The sequence below is a fragment of the Phoxinus phoxinus genome (assembly GCF_949152265.1).
Source record: "Phoxinus phoxinus genome assembly, chromosome: 3".
Classification (NCBI taxonomy): Eukaryota; Metazoa; Chordata; class Actinopteri; order Cypriniformes; family Leuciscidae; genus Phoxinus; species Phoxinus phoxinus.
In genome coordinates, this window is record NC_136878.1 from 8,263,930 (window position 1) to 8,283,557 (window position 19,628).

The following is a 19,628-nucleotide window of genomic DNA, read 5'->3' on the forward strand; positions in this document are numbered from 1 at the left end:
GTGGTTCACTTAAATTTAAACATCAGCTATACTGCAAAAAATAGAAAATATTAAATATAAAATAAATTACATAAATAGGCCTAATCAAAATAATATACTTTGTTAAGCTAATACTCTCTAATATTTATTTCGCATCTTGATAGTTTCTGATTTTTTTCTGGATAAACTTAAAGAGTAATACTGATACTGCTAGGGAGAATTTGAGGTAACCGCAAGTACATGTATGTGTGTCGGAAATAATAAGACAAATTTTAAATAAACGTTTTTTTAAAGATCATTTGTGAAGGCACCACTGAATGTTCTCATTCAATTTCCGTATTTCTTTCTTTAATAATTTCTGTATGTGTGCACTTACTGACTCGCTTGGTAGAATTAATTGTGAACTTTAAAAGACACCTCGTCATTTTTATTAATTTGCGTTTGCTTAATTTGAACGTTTCCCTCGAAAATATTTGAGAATACTTATGTTAATCATGACGGATTTCTCGTCCGCAGATATGACAACCAATCAGCTTGAGAATTATTTGTGTCAACCAATCAGCTACCGAGACAGATCGCTCACAGACCCAATCACCGCAGGCTCCGCGCTCCAGACAAACACAGAGCCCGCGCTCACAGCATCTCGCTTGTTTTCGATAATGCGCGTTCACTGCAGAGACACGTGCACGGCAGCGCGCTCCAGTCCTTAAAGCCATAACACGTGGTTCAGGTAAACAGTGCAAAGGCCCGGATGTTGGTGCTATATTCGTTTAAATTAAACAGCAAGGTCATAAGTTATAATGGAAATATTTTTGTAACGATAATAATGATGTAGCCCTAGTGATTATTATTATTAATAATAATAAATAAAACTGTTTGGCGAAATGGAAGTAGAGTTCTTGAGAACTGTCTCGAATAGGAATATGATAAACGATACGTAAAATAAGCAAACGGCCCTCTCACCCAATCTAACTCACACTGTCCATCAGCAGTTGTTGTTTAGAAACTACGGCCAATAATACGTATAACTACGTAGAATGAAAACAATTCGTTATTATTAATAAAGTTAAACTCTGTCGCCATCTAATGTATCAATACTGCAATTGCTCCAAACGCTACCGGCATTTCCATTATGATCACAGAAATACTGTGCTAAACTGCAACGTATTATTTTTAATAATAACTTTTAGACTATTATGCAAAAATAAATAAAATAAATAAATAAATAAATATCCCGTTGTAAGGGACACCCTTCATAAAATATACAGGAAGCATGATCATGTGTATATACAGTACCTCCTGCTTTAAAATGTGTGAGAAATATAATATGAAGATGCATGTATAATTATTTGCATTGTGAGAACTTACCCCACAATGTGACAACATGCCCCACTGGTTTAAAAAAATACCTTTTTATGAATTATAACAACACAGCATGCACTGCTGTTTTACATGAGGCATTTTCAATTAACAGCATCTTTTTCCCTGACTGAAATCGTCAATACGTTTTTTTTGTAGTCAAGACAGATGTGTCTAAACAGAAATGAACCCTAAAAAAAAAGAAAGAAAAAAAGAAGTAAAATGTGACAACTAGCCCCGGTCTCCCATATTTGTAATAGCCTGACAGTTCGCGGTTCAAATAAAGACCCTGCCATCATGCATTAGTGTTGGATAAGGATCTAAGCGTGTATGATGAATTATTATGTAATAGCCTAATGATGCATGTGATGTCACATTCTCACAGGAAAGCATTTATCCTGCAGTGTGCTTGTCATCAAGAACAGACACAGCACTGTTAGCTGCAGAGACTCGTTTATTTTTATCGAATGTCTAAATAGTTTTCATCAAGCTGCTACTGGTTGTCATGGATGGCAGGCTCTCACAGGAACCACATCAGCCGCTCATGCTTGTTTTATTACATCACTGCACTTTACCTTTTCTTATTCCCTCAATCAAGAGTGCAAAGATGAGCACTTCTGTTGCCGTGACAACCAAGACAACACAATGGAATCAGAGTAGGCTATTACGTCGCTGGCCTACAGACAACCTGAACAATACCAGTACATCTTAACTCAGATAGACTTGTTTGTTCTAATTAAGTCCAACTCATGAACTACTATAAATAATTACTATGGTTATTTTAATAAAGCACTATTTTTAGCTTAGCTTAAATAACTGATTAAGGGTAACTAGTAAGAGGCTTCTTTACACAGCAGAGTTAAACAGCTACAGACCCGCAGCACCACCAGAACCCCAGCGCCAGAACCGGAAGTGAGGGAGTTAATGAGACAAGTAATACAAGTCTACAATAACTACAAATTAATTTAGTATATATTCCTTCTGGAGATGCCCGAATGTTTTGTTCAAATATTTGACTTGCTGTATCCACATAATAGATATAGGATCTAAGTTACAGATGCACACTAGCCTACTCTGCATTGTGAAAAGCCAGTGTCAAGGTCCAGCACACTTCTGAATGATTGGTGCCAGTTTTCATAATTAATTTAACAATGTGTCACTTTACAATAGTTTGTGGCATTTTCTCTCATGCTAGTTTACAATTATTAGAAATACCTGATTGGTAAGTGTCAATTTGTAGTGCACAAACAACATACTCCTGCTGCTTGGAGTACCACTTTAATAAGAACATTTTACTAAAATAGCTAAATAGTTTCTATATTCTTGTATAGTTACAAATGACAGCTTAACTGTCCTATATACAAATATAAATAAATGTGTTATCATAACAACTGTATTTACAATATGTAGGTAAATACATTGTCAAAATTATTATATATAAAAAAAAAACATAGGCTAGTAAAAATAAATGCATACAACGGACCACGATATTAAAAATATGGTGAAGCTGTACCTTAATGTATCATTATAACATACATATAAAGTATGACGTTTCGTGTGTAATAAAAGCATACCGTTTCATGTCTAAGCAAATTACGCTCTAAAACGTTAGGTGGCGTTACTTGGTTTAGAACGTAAGCTCCGCCCCTCACTTCCGGTTCTGGCGCTGGTGTTAGAACGTAAGCTCCGCCCCTTTCTTCCGGTTCTGGCGCTGGGGTTCTGAAACTGGTGGTGCTGCGGGTCTGCAGCTGGATACTATAGGAGATAAAGGGTTATTAGTTCCATAGACTGTAAAAAAATAGGTTAGTTCAACCAAAAATTAAAATTCTGTCAGTAGGCTAACGTTCTTCATGTCGCTCCAAACCCGTAAGACTTTCGTTCATCTTCGGAACATTAAAGCTCTACTGCACATCAAAGTTTTCTTAAGCCCTAATGTCCAGTACATGTTTCTTTAAATGTTTGGAACCAATTACACTCTAAAAAAATGCTGGGTTGTTTTAACCCAATTTTAGGTCTAATATGGACAAACCCAGCCATTGGGTTACATTTTTAAATTGCATTTTTGATCCAACCTTTCGGTTTGTCCATATTTGATCCAAAATTGGGTTTAAAAAACCCAGCATTTTTTAGAGTAAAAAAGTATCAAAGAACAGTCCAATAAGGTTTGGGAGTCACTATCATGCACCATTTGAAGGTTGGACGTATTTTTCTGACACATGGTCACTGGTGCACATGGCCTCAGAAAGAAAGATTATTTGCTTTAGTAATGCTGTTTTTAATTGACATGAACTGTACATAAAAAAATGTATGTGTGTGTGTGTGTGTGTGTGTGTGTGTGTGTGTGTGTGTGTGTGTGTGTGTGTGTGTGTGTGTGTGTAAATTAGCCTTTTTTATTTTGCATGTTCACAAATTCAGTTTTTCTTTTTGTTGCCTCATCAACGTTGTGCGGTAAGGGGTACTTTTCAAGGATGTCTTGGACAATACCTCACAATGGCAAATAATGTGTTACAAGAAGGGGAGATGCAGGGTTCCTCAGTGCACAGGTACAGCCAAAGTCACCAAAGTGACACCAATGTGCAGCATCCACCTGGATGATGCGAAGGCAGCCATATTGCACCAGAACGCCCACCACACACTAGCACACCTCGCAGCCTCTGCTCTAATCTACCCCAAAGGTTGAGGTCAGGACAGGTGCGCATTCATGTTAGAACAGAAAGGGGCCAACTACAAACGGTTGCCACAAAGTTGGGAGCATGGAATTGTCCAAATTGTCTTGGTGTGCTGACATTTAAAATGTTCCTAATGTTGTTTAGGGAGTCCCCAACAACAGTTTTACACGCATGCAATGACAAAAAACACTTTTGTTGTCGTATAATATGCATTTATTTTTACCTGATTTGCTCACCGACTCCCAAATGAATCGTTCAACGACTCATTTTTCAAACCCCTCCTCTGCGCGACGCTAATCTGCGGTGATTGGTCAGATGACCCAGCAGTGTTTACAGAGATAATACTTATTGTTTAACACGGAGTACAATGATGCTTTTTATCAATTAAATTGTGTTATAATAATTATTATAGTCCACTGCTTTGTAGTTTGTAGTAAAAAAATAAGATAAAGAATGTAATGTTATGTTAGCGAGCATAGCCCAGAGTTCATATTGTAAAAGCACAATCAGTCTTTGTTTGCGTTAGCCCGATGCATAAACATAACGTTTTTACAAAAATAAAAAAAATAAAATGTAGTTACGCGTTACTAGGTAACGTTATTACTCTATTCTTTAAGACAACTCCGAAAACAACGACAAACACTTCACATAGGCTATCTCAATACAATTGTCATTGAAGACCTAGAAGCTAAACGGTGCTTACACAACAAACAAAATAATTATTAAGCATGCTACATAAAATATAAAAGCAAAATATTATTAATAACACTTACAGGTTGTGATACGGAGGAGGAAGCTGATGCAAATACACTTGGAACTGAACCTTCCTTCAATATCAGCCGACTCGCGAATCCAAGTTTGATTGCATTTAAGTTGGTAAAGCAATCGTCTTGAAAATGGCGCGAGCAAAGCACAAGGCTCGGACTATACTTCTGTGGTATAGTTGTATATATGAATTGTAGCCACTTAGTCTTCAAATGCTCCTCCTTGGGCAGATGAAAAAAGTTTGCTTTTGAGTCGCACTTCAGAACACAGCGTCTGGTCGCCATGATATTTTCCCCTGGCTTTGGAGCGCAATAAGTGGGCGTATCGTATTCAAATAACTTGACAAGTTGACGTCATCTAGTTAGAGAAAAAGCTTCGGTCTTCTAACGATTCATAAAAATGACTCAGAGTCGACTCTTACTTTTGAAAGACAATAACTTTATATACGGTGCACTTTCATATTTCAAACTTTGCAGGATGTTTTTGTTCACTTAGATCTATGTTACACACTACATGAAAGGTAAATTTCAAAATTCCATAAGGTGCCCTTTAAGAGTTATTCACTGGATCTAAGGGGCCGAGCCCAACCCCTGAAAAACAACCCCACACCATAATCCCCCCTCCACAAAACTTTACACTTGGCACAATGCAGTCAGGCAAGTACTGTTCTCCTGGCAACCACCAAACCCAGACTCATCCATCGGATTGCCAGACAGAGAAGCGTGATTGGTCACTCCAGAGAACACGTCTCCACTACTCGAGTCCAGTGGTGGCTGCTTTACACACTGCATCCCACGTTTTGCATTGCACTCGGTGATGTAAGGCTTGGATGCCGCTGCTCGGCTATGGAAACCCATTCCATGACCAAATTATGCCTGCTCTGACCCACAAAAGATAAATTTAGACCCAGTGTCAAAGTATACAGTTTAAATGCATTTAAGCCACCTCTGACTAAGCAGCATTACAAAAAAAAAGCCTGTGTAAAGACACCTTAATGCCAGCACAGTGATTCTGTGCCTCTTGTGCAGTGTACATTTAGATTGATCTAGACATTTCTGTTGAAGCAGGGACCTTTTTAATAGTAATTTTCAGACTAAATGCAACAAAAAACCTAAAAAATATAGATAAATAAAGGGACCCGCTTCATGAAATATATATTTTCATAGAAATACTGCTTAAAATGTGTGAGAAAAATACTATATAGATTGTGCTAAAGGCAAAACAAATATGAATTGTTTTTTTAAAAATGTATAGCATTTCTGTTTTCTACAGAATATAAGATTACTTTCAAATCAAGGCTGATTGCAGGTTTCCATTGTGACAACTTACCCCATATCATGATTCTGATGTATATGTTCAACACATTTGTAGTAGACTTGAAGATTGGCCTATACACAGTCCAACACTAGCAGGAATATCAAGGAGACATGAGGCAAAAATATAATACAATTTGTTTTATTCTGCTGTTTAGGTTACATGACTTGGCAGATGCAGAGATATCGGAAACGAACCGTGGCTGTCTTTTTGAGCAGTAAAAACAAGCCTTTGAGACATAATGCCACCTTTTTCAATATAGATTCAACAAAGTTTAATATATTTTTGAAATGTTTGTAATCACAAGTTTTCCAAGTGACTTTACTGCCACCCTCTGAAACTCCGAGGGTCCGAATCCTGGGAGTTTCCAAGCTTGTAAGTGAAATTCACAACAAGAGTCGGCCATTGCTAACAAAAAGAAGAATTAATACACAGACATTTTTTTTTTTTACAAGATTAATAATAAATCACTAGACAATCATTTTTTTACAATAAAAACAGTTCAGCACAAAACTTTCAAGAACTGAAGGCAAAATGCAACAGGATCAAACCAAGTAGGGCAAAAACAAAAGGCGTATTTATTTTTCTTTTAACTTCCTCAAACAAATCACAGAAATCACAAAAGGTGTGACAAATAGGACTTAAAATTACACAAGAGAAATTTTTTTTACGGGTTTTTTAAATATATATATAAATGTGTATATATATAAGTTCAAGAGTATACCGCAAAAAAGTCACAACTGATCCCCAACAAAACAAAGCTGCACGATAAATGTATTCGTGATTCATAAAGGCACACAGAAACAGACAGGCTGCACACTGATTCGGCAGAAGCTATCTTACAGAGTTTTTCTTTTTTTTCTTCTTTTTTTTTAATGCATGTATTTAAGATAACAGCCCATTCTCTCCTTGATCAACAAACATCTGATACCATCACTAGATGGCCCCTTGCCAGATATTATAGGCGAAAGTAACGCTGAGTAAGTAAACCAAAAAGGAAGCGAGTGTGGGAAAGAAACACTTCGCAAAAAGCCATGCACATGTGCGCACATCAGTATCAATAACTCAGAATCTAAGACATCGACTGAGCTCCATTATCACAAACGTTCAAGTGCTATCTCGCTCACTAATTGCACAAAAGTTTGCATTATAGCACACACACTTCCAGGTAGACATTCTCTTTCATTACGTCTGGGTCAAGCAGACGAGCAGAAAATATCTTATGATTGAAATGGATTAATAAAAGGTGCATTTCCATGGCTATAGAGTCCCCTAATTTCCATATGGAATTAAACCTGACGTTCTGGTCGAGCTGATTTAGGTCATCTAAAAAGCTAAATCTCTTTTTTTTTTTTTTTTTTTCAAACACTGAAAGGAACCTGGATTTTGAAAGAAGTGCAACCAAAATGTACAAGCAAAATAGTTTTTTTTTAACTCATAATACTCTATATAGGAAATATGAGACCACAAAAGGTAGGTTATAACAAAAACCTGAGAGTCCAATAGCGGAATCCCCAGCAGTGTGGCACTTCCATTTTCTTTGTATAGAAAGCTTTTTAACAGTCATGCAAGGGCACAGTCTTATTGATACAAGGCGGCTGGGGTGGACAGGGAAAGCAAAAAGACAAAAGAAATGTACAAAAAGAAAGAATAAATGCAGATGAGCAGAGCAGGCACTGTACTTTTATAATAGAGACATCGATTCGAAATTGACCAGTTATGACTGAAAAAACGAGATTGTTCTTTGTCCCTTGGCAGAAGTTCCTCTAAACCTAGCTAAGTGATAAAGTCCAGTTCCTAAAAGGACCTACGTGCATCTTTAGATTCAAAAACACCTGGATTTTGGGAAATACATTCGCCTGCATAGCAATTGCCTCTTTTTTTTGCAGGTAATGTGGTCAACTTTTGGACACAAGCGGCCTTTCTCTTTGGCTCTTAAGCAAATTTAACAAGATTAGTCTCTTTTCTAAAAGTGATTAAGGGTTTATGATTGAGAATCAATGTACAAATTTATATTTTTTATATATTTCTATATTCTATAACTGATTGGAAGGGGGATTTGGAGGAGTTAAAATGTACAAAAAAATTATTTGATAAATTAATGAAAGATTTAAGCAATTTTAAGGGGTTATTAGTAGGCATTTATGAAAATATATTAAAGCCTTAAAAAGACACCGTGGCAAATTAAGAGCTCTGTGCACTTTGAGGAGATTGGCGATGCACAATGTGGATAAATGCTTGTCCACTGCACATATATATATAATATAATAATAGAGGAGATCTGAGCCCTCGTTCTCTTAAACCCCCTGTTTGATCTCTGTGGGACTTCAAAATGGCTTACAGACACCTTAGAAAAGCAGCTTGTTGGAAATATTAACAGGAGGCTAAAAAGAAGCACGACACTAACACAATCATAGACGTTTCTTTTATGTATCAGAGGACCGAGAGGAAAAGGGTTAATCGAGATGGGTCCATAAACACACGCAGGCACACTTTCACACCGATAAGCAAGAAGAGAGAAGGATGAGATGCAGAGGAAGAGTGCGAGAGAAGCTCTACACATTTCTTCCATTGTAATGAGATTTGAAGAAAGCAGGAGGGCGCAGGAGTCCATGTTTTCAAATGGGGCCAGATGAACTTTGAAGGCTGCCTGTAGTTTTAGGAAAAGGAGGAGATAACGATGATGATGATGGTGATGAAGACCAAAAGATGACCACAGCGCACAGTGGTGTGGAGACAGAAGCATCAGCATGATCGAATCCAGACCAACACCTACAGACAGAAAGAATAGGTTCAGTTATGGTCGAAACAAAACAATGCAAATAGTTCCGGTTACACTACTTTAAGGTGTCCTTGTTACAGCGCAATTATATATTTAAGTACAGAGTAATATTAATTAACAGCATGCACTCACTAAAGGGTTAGGGTTTGGTTTAGTTGCATGTAATTATGCCTAATTTATAGTTATTTCTACATGTAACGTGTAACAAAGACACTGTCAAATAAAGCGTTAACCAAATTCCATCTGGGGTCCAAAATTGATGTTTGCAAAGTGCCAGAAGAGAGTAAAAATGGGATTTTCAGAGTAAATAAAACACATTAGCAGGTACACCAATATTCAGAAGTTTGGGGTCAGTATGCAAGTAATCATACTAATAATATTCATGTTCTTGGCACTGTTTTGTAATCCAGGAAGTGTAAAAAGGAACAACCTTGGAACACCCGGAAACATTACCGTACATGTCTTTAGGCTACTGGCACACACACATTTATTTCTTTATTTTAATTCATATATAAAACAATTTTTTTTTACTCAGCAAGGATGCATTTAATTGATCAAAAAGTGACAACACTTTTACAAATTTTACATTGTTACAAATTAATTATATTTAAAATAAACATTCTTTAAAATAAACTTTCCATTCATGAAATAATCTTGTCTTATGGTTTTCCACTAAAAAAATATTAAATTACAGTCCAAAGATATTGAATCCTATTGATGTGATGCATGCATAGTATTGAAATGAATCTGCAAGTGTTGAACAAAAACTAAGAATTTCAAATGTCTTGCATGTGTGCTACAAATCATTTAAGGGTTTTGAAATAGACAGAAGGAAAATTCCTCTTAAAGAGCTCACAATTGTTGAATCCTTTGCACTCGTTCATGGTTATTTTCTAGGTATAGAAAATACACTCTCATCCTTCTTTCTTTCACTATGTGATTGACTCTTTTGTCCGTTTAACACAAGCATTTGGCTTCAGCAAATATTCAGTTTACCTGAGAGATAGGCTATGGTCTGAAGGCTAGTTGAAAGCGTGCGGTTTCTTGAAAGATCAGGTCTTTCAAGGTCTCTTTGGGCAAGTCATCCAGCTCCATTTCAAACTTAAACGGAGCCTCAGCAACAGGCTGTGAAGAATAAATAAAGCATGGGATCATGGGATAAAACGCTTTAAACAACTCTTTTGCCTAAACCTGTACAACAATGTTATTCACTAAAGCTGCTTTTCAGTGTTGGTAGATAAAGTCCTACACACAAATAGCAACAGTGTGCAGTGTAGCTATTTGTCCAATAGGGCGGGTGCTTGACACGTGCAACAATGTCATTCGTAATGTTATAGACACAATAAGCATCAACAAAACTGCTGTTGTGAAAAAGGCTGATAACACATGACGAGGTAGCATCGGTAATCTTGCATTCATGCTTTAAACCACCAATCGCATCTTAACAGACACTATAGATAGTCAAAGGTTATTGTGGTCATGGGGCTAATAAAGTGCACTTCATAGCGCTTATGTTAGAAACGCTCAACCTTTGATCACCATAAACTCTGAGATGTGAAAAAGCGGAGAACATGAAACTAGTGTTCTTGACGTATACAGCAGGATATACGTTTTTACATTTATCCTTTAGTCACCCAGAATCCCAAAATGGCTGTGACCGGTAGGGGACATATTCGGTTCATTTAAGTTTTTAACATATTAACCTGTGGGAACATAATATGTCGAGGCCACGATTCATTAATTGGTGGGAAGGTCATTTTAACTTTTTGTCGAGGTAACGACATCCTTATGTTGTGGCCACGTGATGAAGTCATAGCCTCAAGATCCTATGTTGACGAGTTTAATGCATAAACAAAGCTGTGTGACCATGACAACCAGGGGTTATCAGAATTTGATAATAATAAATTAATGTAACACTTTATTTTAAGGTGACGTAGTTACACGTTACTACATGTACTTTCTATAGTAATATAACAGTAAATTATGCACGATTACAACAAGTAACTCTATAGTAAGTACAGATCATTCATATTTCTCAGTACTTCTTCGAGTAAGTACAATGTAACTACGTCAATTTAAAATACAGTGTAATTTTAGAATGACAAAAAATTGCGGAATAAATAAATTATTATTAACCTATATAATAGGCCTACTATAATATTATATTGCACAATTTTGCCTATATTCGAATAAAGTTTATATTCGAATAAAGTTATAATCAATAAATGTTAATAAAATAGTTCTACAAGAAAAAATTATCCATTCCATCCCAAAGTCTTTTAAATCCATTACCAGATTATCTCATTTTTAATATTTGTATATTTATATTTTTACTATTACTATTTATTAATATTGTTATGTACTTGCTAGGGATGCACCGAAAGCACTTTTTCTGAAACGACTCGGATACTAATACTCTCATTTTAGGTACTTGCCGATACCTTGATTTTCACTGCATTTGACATTTTTAAATACCTTGGTTAGAGAAGCCAAAATAATATGAATCATATTAATTGGTTTTGCAATCATATTAGTTTGTTTAGCAAATACATATTTCCTTTAGTTATTTTCATGCATAATGAAGCCTTGCTAAAGTGAAATATCACAATTCTCTATTCCAATTTTGATACTACAGCAAAAAACTACTAGCCTAATTAATGTACGGTAAATGTAAAACATTATTAAAGCAGTCAAATTACCTCTCTCTCTCTCTCTCTCTCTCTCTCTCTCTCGTCAGTTAACGTTAATAATACATGCCTCCTCGTTTTACTTTCTTTGCCAATGACATCTGACTGAACTACAAACTTCCCACTGATGTCTGTGAAAAAGCGATACACCCGACAAGCTCGAAAAAAAAAAAAAAAAGTAGAAAAAAAAAGTAGTAGTGAACTGACCTCATCTGAGGGATCATAGTACTGTTCCAGGTACGGGTGAGCAAGTGCCTCCTCCACCTCAATCCTCTTATGAGGGTTAAAGGTCAACATCTTATCCAACAGGTCCAACGCTACAAGAAAACACAGTAATCAAACCCAAATATCACACCAGTTTATTAATAACAAACTTAGTGGATGCTACTTATTTTTAATACATGTTACTAAGCACACTTCTGCTAAGCTTTTAATAGTTATAACCAGAAATTCAAATACCAGTTGTAAAATTGCTCGCAAGTAATTTGTGAGTATGCATACTGGCACTTAAATTGGCTTTGCCTCCAAAATATGAGGGCTAGTTTACTTTAATCAAGGTGTGAGGAGTTGAACTCTGACCTTTAGGATCTGCGTTAGGAAACAGGCGGTTCCAGGGCACTTTGCAGCGGAGAGGAAGTGACAGCAGGTAATTCCTCGCCTTCATGTTGATGATGCAGTTGAGGTCCTCCTGATTCGGGGAGCCCAAAATACCTACAGGACAAAGAAAAGACAAATAAAACTGATTAGGCTAAAGAGGGAGGAAAGGGCATAAGAAAGAAAAAAACAACAACGATAAGATATCAAGAGGATAAAGAAAAAAGGAGTATAGAAATTATGAAAATCTAAACCAGGAGCTCAAGGGAACAAAAGAGAAAAGGGGAAGCACTCCTTTCTTTCAGATGTGCTTAGTTTTGTTGCATCATTCCTGGCCAGGGACAACTGCAACTTTCACAAGTTTTATACTTTACAACATCACTCTTAAAAGATGATCCTTTGTCTTTTGAAATGTGAATTTGATATATACTCTAATGTTGTTTTTGAAAGAAGTGTCTTTTGCTCACCAAGGCTGCATTTATTTGATCTAAAATACAGTAAAAAATAGTAATATTGTGAAATATTATTACAATTTAAAAAAGAAATGTTTTCTATCTTAATACATTTTAAAATGTAATTTATTCCTGTGATCAAATCTGAATTTTCAGCATCATAATTACTTCAGTCTTCAGTGTCGCAGAAATAATTATAATATGCTGATTTGCTGCTCAAGAAACATTTCCGATAATTAATGTTCCACAATATTTTTGTGGAAAACGTAATATACTTTTTTTTCCAGAATTCTTTGATAAATAGAAAGTAAAAAAAAAAAAACAGCGTTTATTTGAAATAAAAATATATTACTGTTAATTTGACACATTTAATGCTATAAAAGTATTAATTCCTTAACCTTTAAAAACATATTTTTTTAAAGGTGCTCTAAGTGATCCCAGTTGGCGTAACCTCATGTTGATGTTTTAAATTATTATCAAACAAAACGGAGGCTAGCTAGACCCTCCCTCCTCCTCCTCATCCGCTTAATAACCCCCCAAACCCCACCCCACATCATTCTTTTCGGTTATTGGCTGGAACAGTTTGTTATGTTTTGTGGTGCGGGTCGATCTGTTTATTGCTCGGTTTGTTTTTATAGTGAGGGATAGTGAGGAGATGTTTGCGGTAGGTGAAAAAAAAAAAGTTTGGCCTAAAAAACGTATACTATACATTCACGTACAAACGTGTACTATAACATTCACAAAACCGCTTCCTGAGTCGAGTCAATTTACGAAAACTGCAAAAATGGTTCATTCTGAAATGGTATTGACATCAGAGCCAGGAGCTCATTAAAGGATAATTCCGGTATTTAACACCTTGAGTCTATATTGTAGTTTGTTTTGGATGAACAAGAGTCGTGGACAACATTTTTTTGACAATGGTTCCTCTCTCGAGTTTTTGACTATAATAGAATTGGCCATGGACCCATTTAACATTGGAGTCAATGGGCATGTCCGAAAATGTCATTAAAACAGCCAATAATGTTCGTTTACAAAACTGTTAAACTCACCGAGTGGTTAGTGGTGTTTGTTGATGATTATAAACAATATATCGTCGCAATATATGATTCCAATCCGTTTATTTTGCTATAGTGGAACTATTTTTTCAGACACTTCACAACCGTGTAACTTCCGCTCAATATTTGAATCTGAAGCGTTAGCACACTCCCGACCACTTGATGGCGATAACCGATGTTTATGTCTCGCGGGACACTCACGGTCACAGTCGAGTTCAACTTCATATTGCACTGGTCAGTGGTCACGTCTTTCAATATTTTCAAGGTTTTGTTTGTTTATTTCGCTTACTCTCCCGGAGCACAGATGCTCTGCTCGCTAGCCTTATGAGAAACGGAAGAGAGCAAAAAGACTACATCGACCAAATGTAAACAGCCCCCTTTCCGTTTCCGGTAGCGCATTTATATTAACGAGCACTTAGTCCTTCAACAGAATTCAATGGGATTTTACAAAATGACGAATAAAACACGACAGAAACTGTATTTCGCAACACTTTTTGTTTCTGGAACATCAACTAACATCACTAATCACTCGGTGAGTTTAACAGTTTTGTAAACGAACATTATTGGCTGTTTTAATGACATTTTCGGACATGCCCATTGACTCCAATGTTAAATGGGTCCATGGCCAATTCTTTTATAGTCAAAAACTCGAGAGAGGAACCATTGCCAAAAAAATGTTGTCCACCACTCTTGTTCATCCAAAACAAACTACAATATATAGACTCAAGGTGTTAAATACCGGAATTATCCTTTAACATATAACTGCTCATGTTTACATAACTAATCAGCAGCAGTGATTGATGACAGTGTGACTATACAACACGGAGGTTAGCCAATCATAAAGGAGGTCATTTGCATGTGGAAATCTTTGTAAGAAAACCAGCCTATAGGCTTTCATTTGAAATGACTAAACAACAAATTGTACAATTGTAGAATATGGCACATTTAATAACCCAACTACAAGATGACGCTTATTTTTGGTTGCTGTGGACTCCAATTTGAATATATGCAAGAAAAGAAGTGTTCAGAGAATGAAAGACGGTACAACAATAACCCAGTGCGCCAAGCTAATGTGCACACGCAATCTAAATGAGGAAATAAGTAGCGTTATCAACAGGGAAACATCTGCTCACACAGGCCAGACGGGTTCAAAGACACATGTTAATGGAAGAAAGTGTTACTACACAGATTGTCTCTTCAGGAGGCATCACTATGGGAAAACACACACCCTCAAACACACGTAGCAGCATGGACAACGTTATCAGCTCGTTGCAGGGTCAAAATCAACAGCATCTCTGACAGGAAACAGAGTTTTTAACTCGTGCAACAGACGGAGAAAGGAAAAATAAAGAGAAGGCAAGCGACTGACATCTGATATGCTTGACTTGCAAGGGAAATGATGATTAAGCCTTCTTGGCGATAACCACCAAATGCTTATCTCAGTCTTACGATGCAAAACTGACCACAATGCATCTTGTTTCAACCCAGAGATGAATGGCCTATGCTGAGCTTTTGAAGAGCGCTCAATGTGCATCAATTATTCAGAGTGAGTGAGCATGTTTTCCATTACAGATGGACAGCTTTATGAAAACTGTGGGAAACAATATAAAAAAATAAAAAGTATATTTAGAAGAAGAGTTTGATTTAAATTTACACAATGTAGAGTTTAGTACTGAATATGTCCCATGTGATTTAAGTACTCGCCTAAACATCAACAATACACATGAAAAGTTCGTAATTAGATATGCATGATTTGGGGAAAAATCGAACAGCAATTTTTTAGATAAAAATTGTGATTATGATTTAAAATGCATATCTCCAGGTTTGCTGTGCTTGTCTGTAGGGCTGCAAAATTTGGCTAAAAAATTACTAATAATTAATAATTATTATTACTATTATTTGTTTTATTGAATAAAAAACTAATATTTAGTCTTAATTTCTTCCACAGGGAGCCCTTAAAGCATCTCCTTTGTTGTCAACAGGTTTATAAATGCTATAATACCCAGGCAACCTATCCGTTAGAGTTCCTATTCATCTCAATGCAGCTCTGGAAGTACGTGACTTGAAATCTACAGCTTTTTGAATCAATGTCATGTGACTAAAGACACTATACTTTCAGGAAAATTACATCATACGACCAAACCCTTTACTAGTGGCTATTCTGAGCTGTGACGCCAAAGGCTGCATGCAGGGAAATATATAAAGTCCACGGGGATGTTTACCTAAGATGTGGTTAAGCTGGTCCAGATAGTGTTTCCCAGGGAAGATGGGTCTATTCGAAATCATCTCAGCCAGAATACAACCAACCGACCATATATCGATGGACTTAGTGTAACCCTGAGAGAGAGAGAGACAAAAGTGTTTTTATAATGCATTTTTTGGGGGTACATATAGTAATATGATATGGCAATCTAGGAAGTATCATGGTACATGAACATTGTACCATATTTAAAATCATTAATTTCATTTTTGTGTGAACTATTCGTGTAAGAAAAAAAAAACATCCGTTTAAATTCAGGGTTTTTATCATTAACTAAACAAAAAACAAATCTATGTAAAACTATTTTCACAGCATTTATTAACCTTCGTTTATGTTAGTTAGTAAAAATGTTAGTTCTTAGTGCATTAAGTAATATTAACAGATACAACTTTTTATCTTTAAAGTGTATCAGTAATGCTAAAATTGTGCCAAGATATGCTGTAGAAGTATTAGTATTGATTGTTAGTTTATGTTAACTAATGTAGTTAACTAATGTTAACAAACGAAACCTTATTAGGGCCCGAGGACACTATTGGAATTGCTCTGTTTATTATTGTAAAGTGTTACCATTAAAATAAAGATTACAAATAAGTTCAACCTAAATAGTAATATAAAAACTAATTAAAGTGACAAAAAAAAGCACATAACAAAATTACAAAAAATGAAACCTAAATATATAAAGTAACTAAAAATGTAAAGATAAATGCCAACTTAAAATTTATAATTGTATACATGTCTTCTAACTAAGGATTTGAACATTGAGTAATACTTCAGGAGAGAGAATACAAACATGTCATTAATACACAGACATTGCCAGACACCTGAATTCATTTCTTACAAATGTAATAGCCGAACACCAAACTGCTGACTGACAGTCGCACAGAGCAACCAAACAACACCTCACCTTTGAATTGAGCATAATCTCTGGTGCGCGGTACCAACGTGTAGCTACGTACTCCGTCAGGAAGCCGGTGTGGTCATGGTCTGGATCGGCCACCCGGGCGAGCCCAAAATCACAGATCTAAGATCAAATAAGCAATAACAAAGAGGTTACAGACATACGCAAATATCCATCGATATCATAGCTGAGAGCCTGCTGTGAATTTAACTCAATAATGGTGTGATGTGATGACAATAGAGTTAAAGGCAGGGCTTGACATCATTAACACCCGCCACCGGTGGATTTCAGCAGTCACTCATACTAGCCACTTTAGCTGGTTGAATTTTATATACAATATACATTTTTCAACTGTTGTCTTTTAAAAGGCATCTGAAATAAAGTAAGTGCAATCAATGTAGTGTTTTAAAAATATAGATTTTTAGATACTGAAATATATGAAACATTTTCCGCAGAATTGATGCACAATACCAGCTGTGCTTTCTTGCGCTCTCATGATTCTCTCTGACAGCAAGTTGACACATAAACCCGCCTCCCTTCACTCACTCATTTAGTTATCTCTGGATGAATATTGTTGGTGTTACAGGACTTGAATTTCGGCGTGAGATTGCGCATGATTTTACTCATTCCCGCATATGACGCACAAAGCCGCGTCTCAGTACTATATTGAGTTCGTTTTCACTGCTTATTGCGATTAAACTATCAGATACACACAAAACAATGTCAAAAAGCTGGCCTTGGCGAGTATTCACGTAACAGTCAGTTATGTTTAAGTGAATGAAACAGTTGAGAAAGAAAACGCATGTGTAACAGTATAACGGGGCGTAAAGTGACAGCCGCCAAATTAGGAGATAATGTAAAAAATATCTATATGGCAATTTTACCCCATGGTATAATGTCAAAATTGTGGCCAGTGAAAATGCTGAGTGGCTAGTAACTGAAAATTCAGCTTTGATCACATGAATCCATTTTATTTTAAAATACTGTATATTAATATTCTTAAAATATATTATCCTTTTGTAATAATATTTTACTATATTATTTTTGATCAAATAAATGCATCATTGGTGAGCATAAGTACTTTTTTTTAAATATTTTGAACGCTGTAAGATTTATAATACAAATATATGATCCACAATTTTATTTTTTTCATTTACATTTATTATACAAATATTTGATCATTTTATTTAATTTCGCTTACATTTTTAAAGGTTGTATGGACAAGCTGTTTTGTACAATGGAAAACTACATATTTAACATTTATAGAAAATAATATTAGTAAAATGGAAATTATGTGCTTTTTTTGTACAAATGACAGGTGTAGCGTTCTGAAAACATTTGTTCAATCCCATTTGGTGACGCAGAAATGGCGCACAACCTTTAAATGTGTTTAAAATGGCATGATGGCTTAGAACCGCAGTGTGCTTCACCTTGAGGTCACAAGTAGTGTTGAGCAAAAGGTTAGATGGCTTCAGGTCTCGGTGGAGAACGTTTGCCGAGTGGATGTACTTCAGGCCGCGCAAGATCTGGTACAGGAAGTAACAGATGTGGTCATTGCTCAAGTGCTGCGTCTTCAACAGCTTGTATAAGTCTGTCTCCATCAGATCCTGTACAATGTAGCTATGGTTTGTCAATGTCAAGGTCAAACACAAAGCTTGGGGTTCAGAAAAGGTTGCATATAAGAACTGATAAAAGCTTATGATATATTCACACACTTTAGACTGGAGATCTCAGTATGTGCAGCCAGTTGAAGAAACGCATTACATTTAATGTGAGAATCTTCTGAACATTTTTGTACTTCAAAATCAGATAATGAATGTTCTTGCTTCCACCATACGCAACTTCTACATATTAAGTCTAAAATCTAAATGTTTTTAAAAAGGGGTTTTGGGGAGTTTATTTAATGTCTATAAGCTTTCAGATATCTACACTACTATTCAAAAGTTTGAAGTCAGTAATGTTATTTTTTTTAAAACAAATAAATAGATTTAAGGATGTGTTAAATTGATAAAAAAATGACAGTAAAGGCATTTAATTTTACACAAAAATTAAGTTTTAACTAATGCTGTTCTTAAAAAATAAAAATTAGGTAGCATAACTGATTTCAACATTGATAATAATAAGAAATGTTTCTTGAGCAGCAAATCAGCATATTAGAATGATTTCTGAAGGGTCATGTGACGCGAGTAATGATGCTGAAAAATCAGCTTTGATCACATGAATCCATTTTATTTCAAAATACTGTATATTAATATTCGTAAAATATATTATCCTTATGTTAAAAATATAAAACACTCAAATTGTAATAATATTATACTATATTATTTTTGATCAAATAAACACATCCTTGGTGAGCATAAGAGACTTTTTTTAAAATCTTTTGAACTCTAGTGTATATGCCAGTTAATCCTAAAATTTGACCTTTTTTAAATACGATTTATTCCTCAATAGTACAAACACTACGGGACCAGAATAGTCTTAACAGAATTAGATTTAGTTAAACAGCTCACAATTCCCATGCCTACTAACAATGGTAAGTAGTAAATCTTTGTTTATTTCAGGCTTTGACAAACTAAAAGCTCCTGGATATTCAAAACAACAACAACAACAAAAAGCACAAGCCTTTTGATATGTTCTGTATTCATTTCAACAGGAAACACAGAAGCACAAGAAAGAAAATTGTAAATCTTGTTTCTAGTCCCTTCAACAGCAGCTCTGGCGTGATGGGAATCACACAAGAACAATACAGCGATTAGATCATACACAACTACTCTCACAATCCACACGCCTACCGATTATTGATTTCGGCCCCCA

General features: G+C 35.7%; 1 protein-coding gene across 1 annotated transcript in view; it reads right to left on the minus strand.

Annotated features, from left to right (window-relative positions):
* Positions 1-6,212: 6,212 nt before the first annotated feature.
* The window catches only part of mapk1 (mitogen-activated protein kinase 1), a 30,172-nt gene continuing 16,756 nt past the window's right edge, over positions 6,213-19,628 (minus strand). Inside the window, exons 3-9 of the mRNA XM_079607304.1 lie at positions 18,245-18,434; positions 16,821-16,937; positions 15,879-15,993; positions 12,135-12,266; positions 11,763-11,872; positions 9,865-9,993; positions 6,213-8,858 (exon numbers count right to left, since the gene is read on the minus strand). Of these exons, the coding sequence (XP_079463430.1) occupies positions 9,877-9,993; positions 11,763-11,872; positions 12,135-12,266; positions 15,879-15,993; positions 16,821-16,937; positions 18,245-18,434 (781 nt within the window). The 3' untranslated portion in view covers positions 6,213-8,858; positions 9,865-9,876. The remainder of the gene's footprint in view (positions 8,859-9,864; positions 9,994-11,762; positions 11,873-12,134; positions 12,267-15,878; positions 15,994-16,820; positions 16,938-18,244; positions 18,435-19,628) is intronic.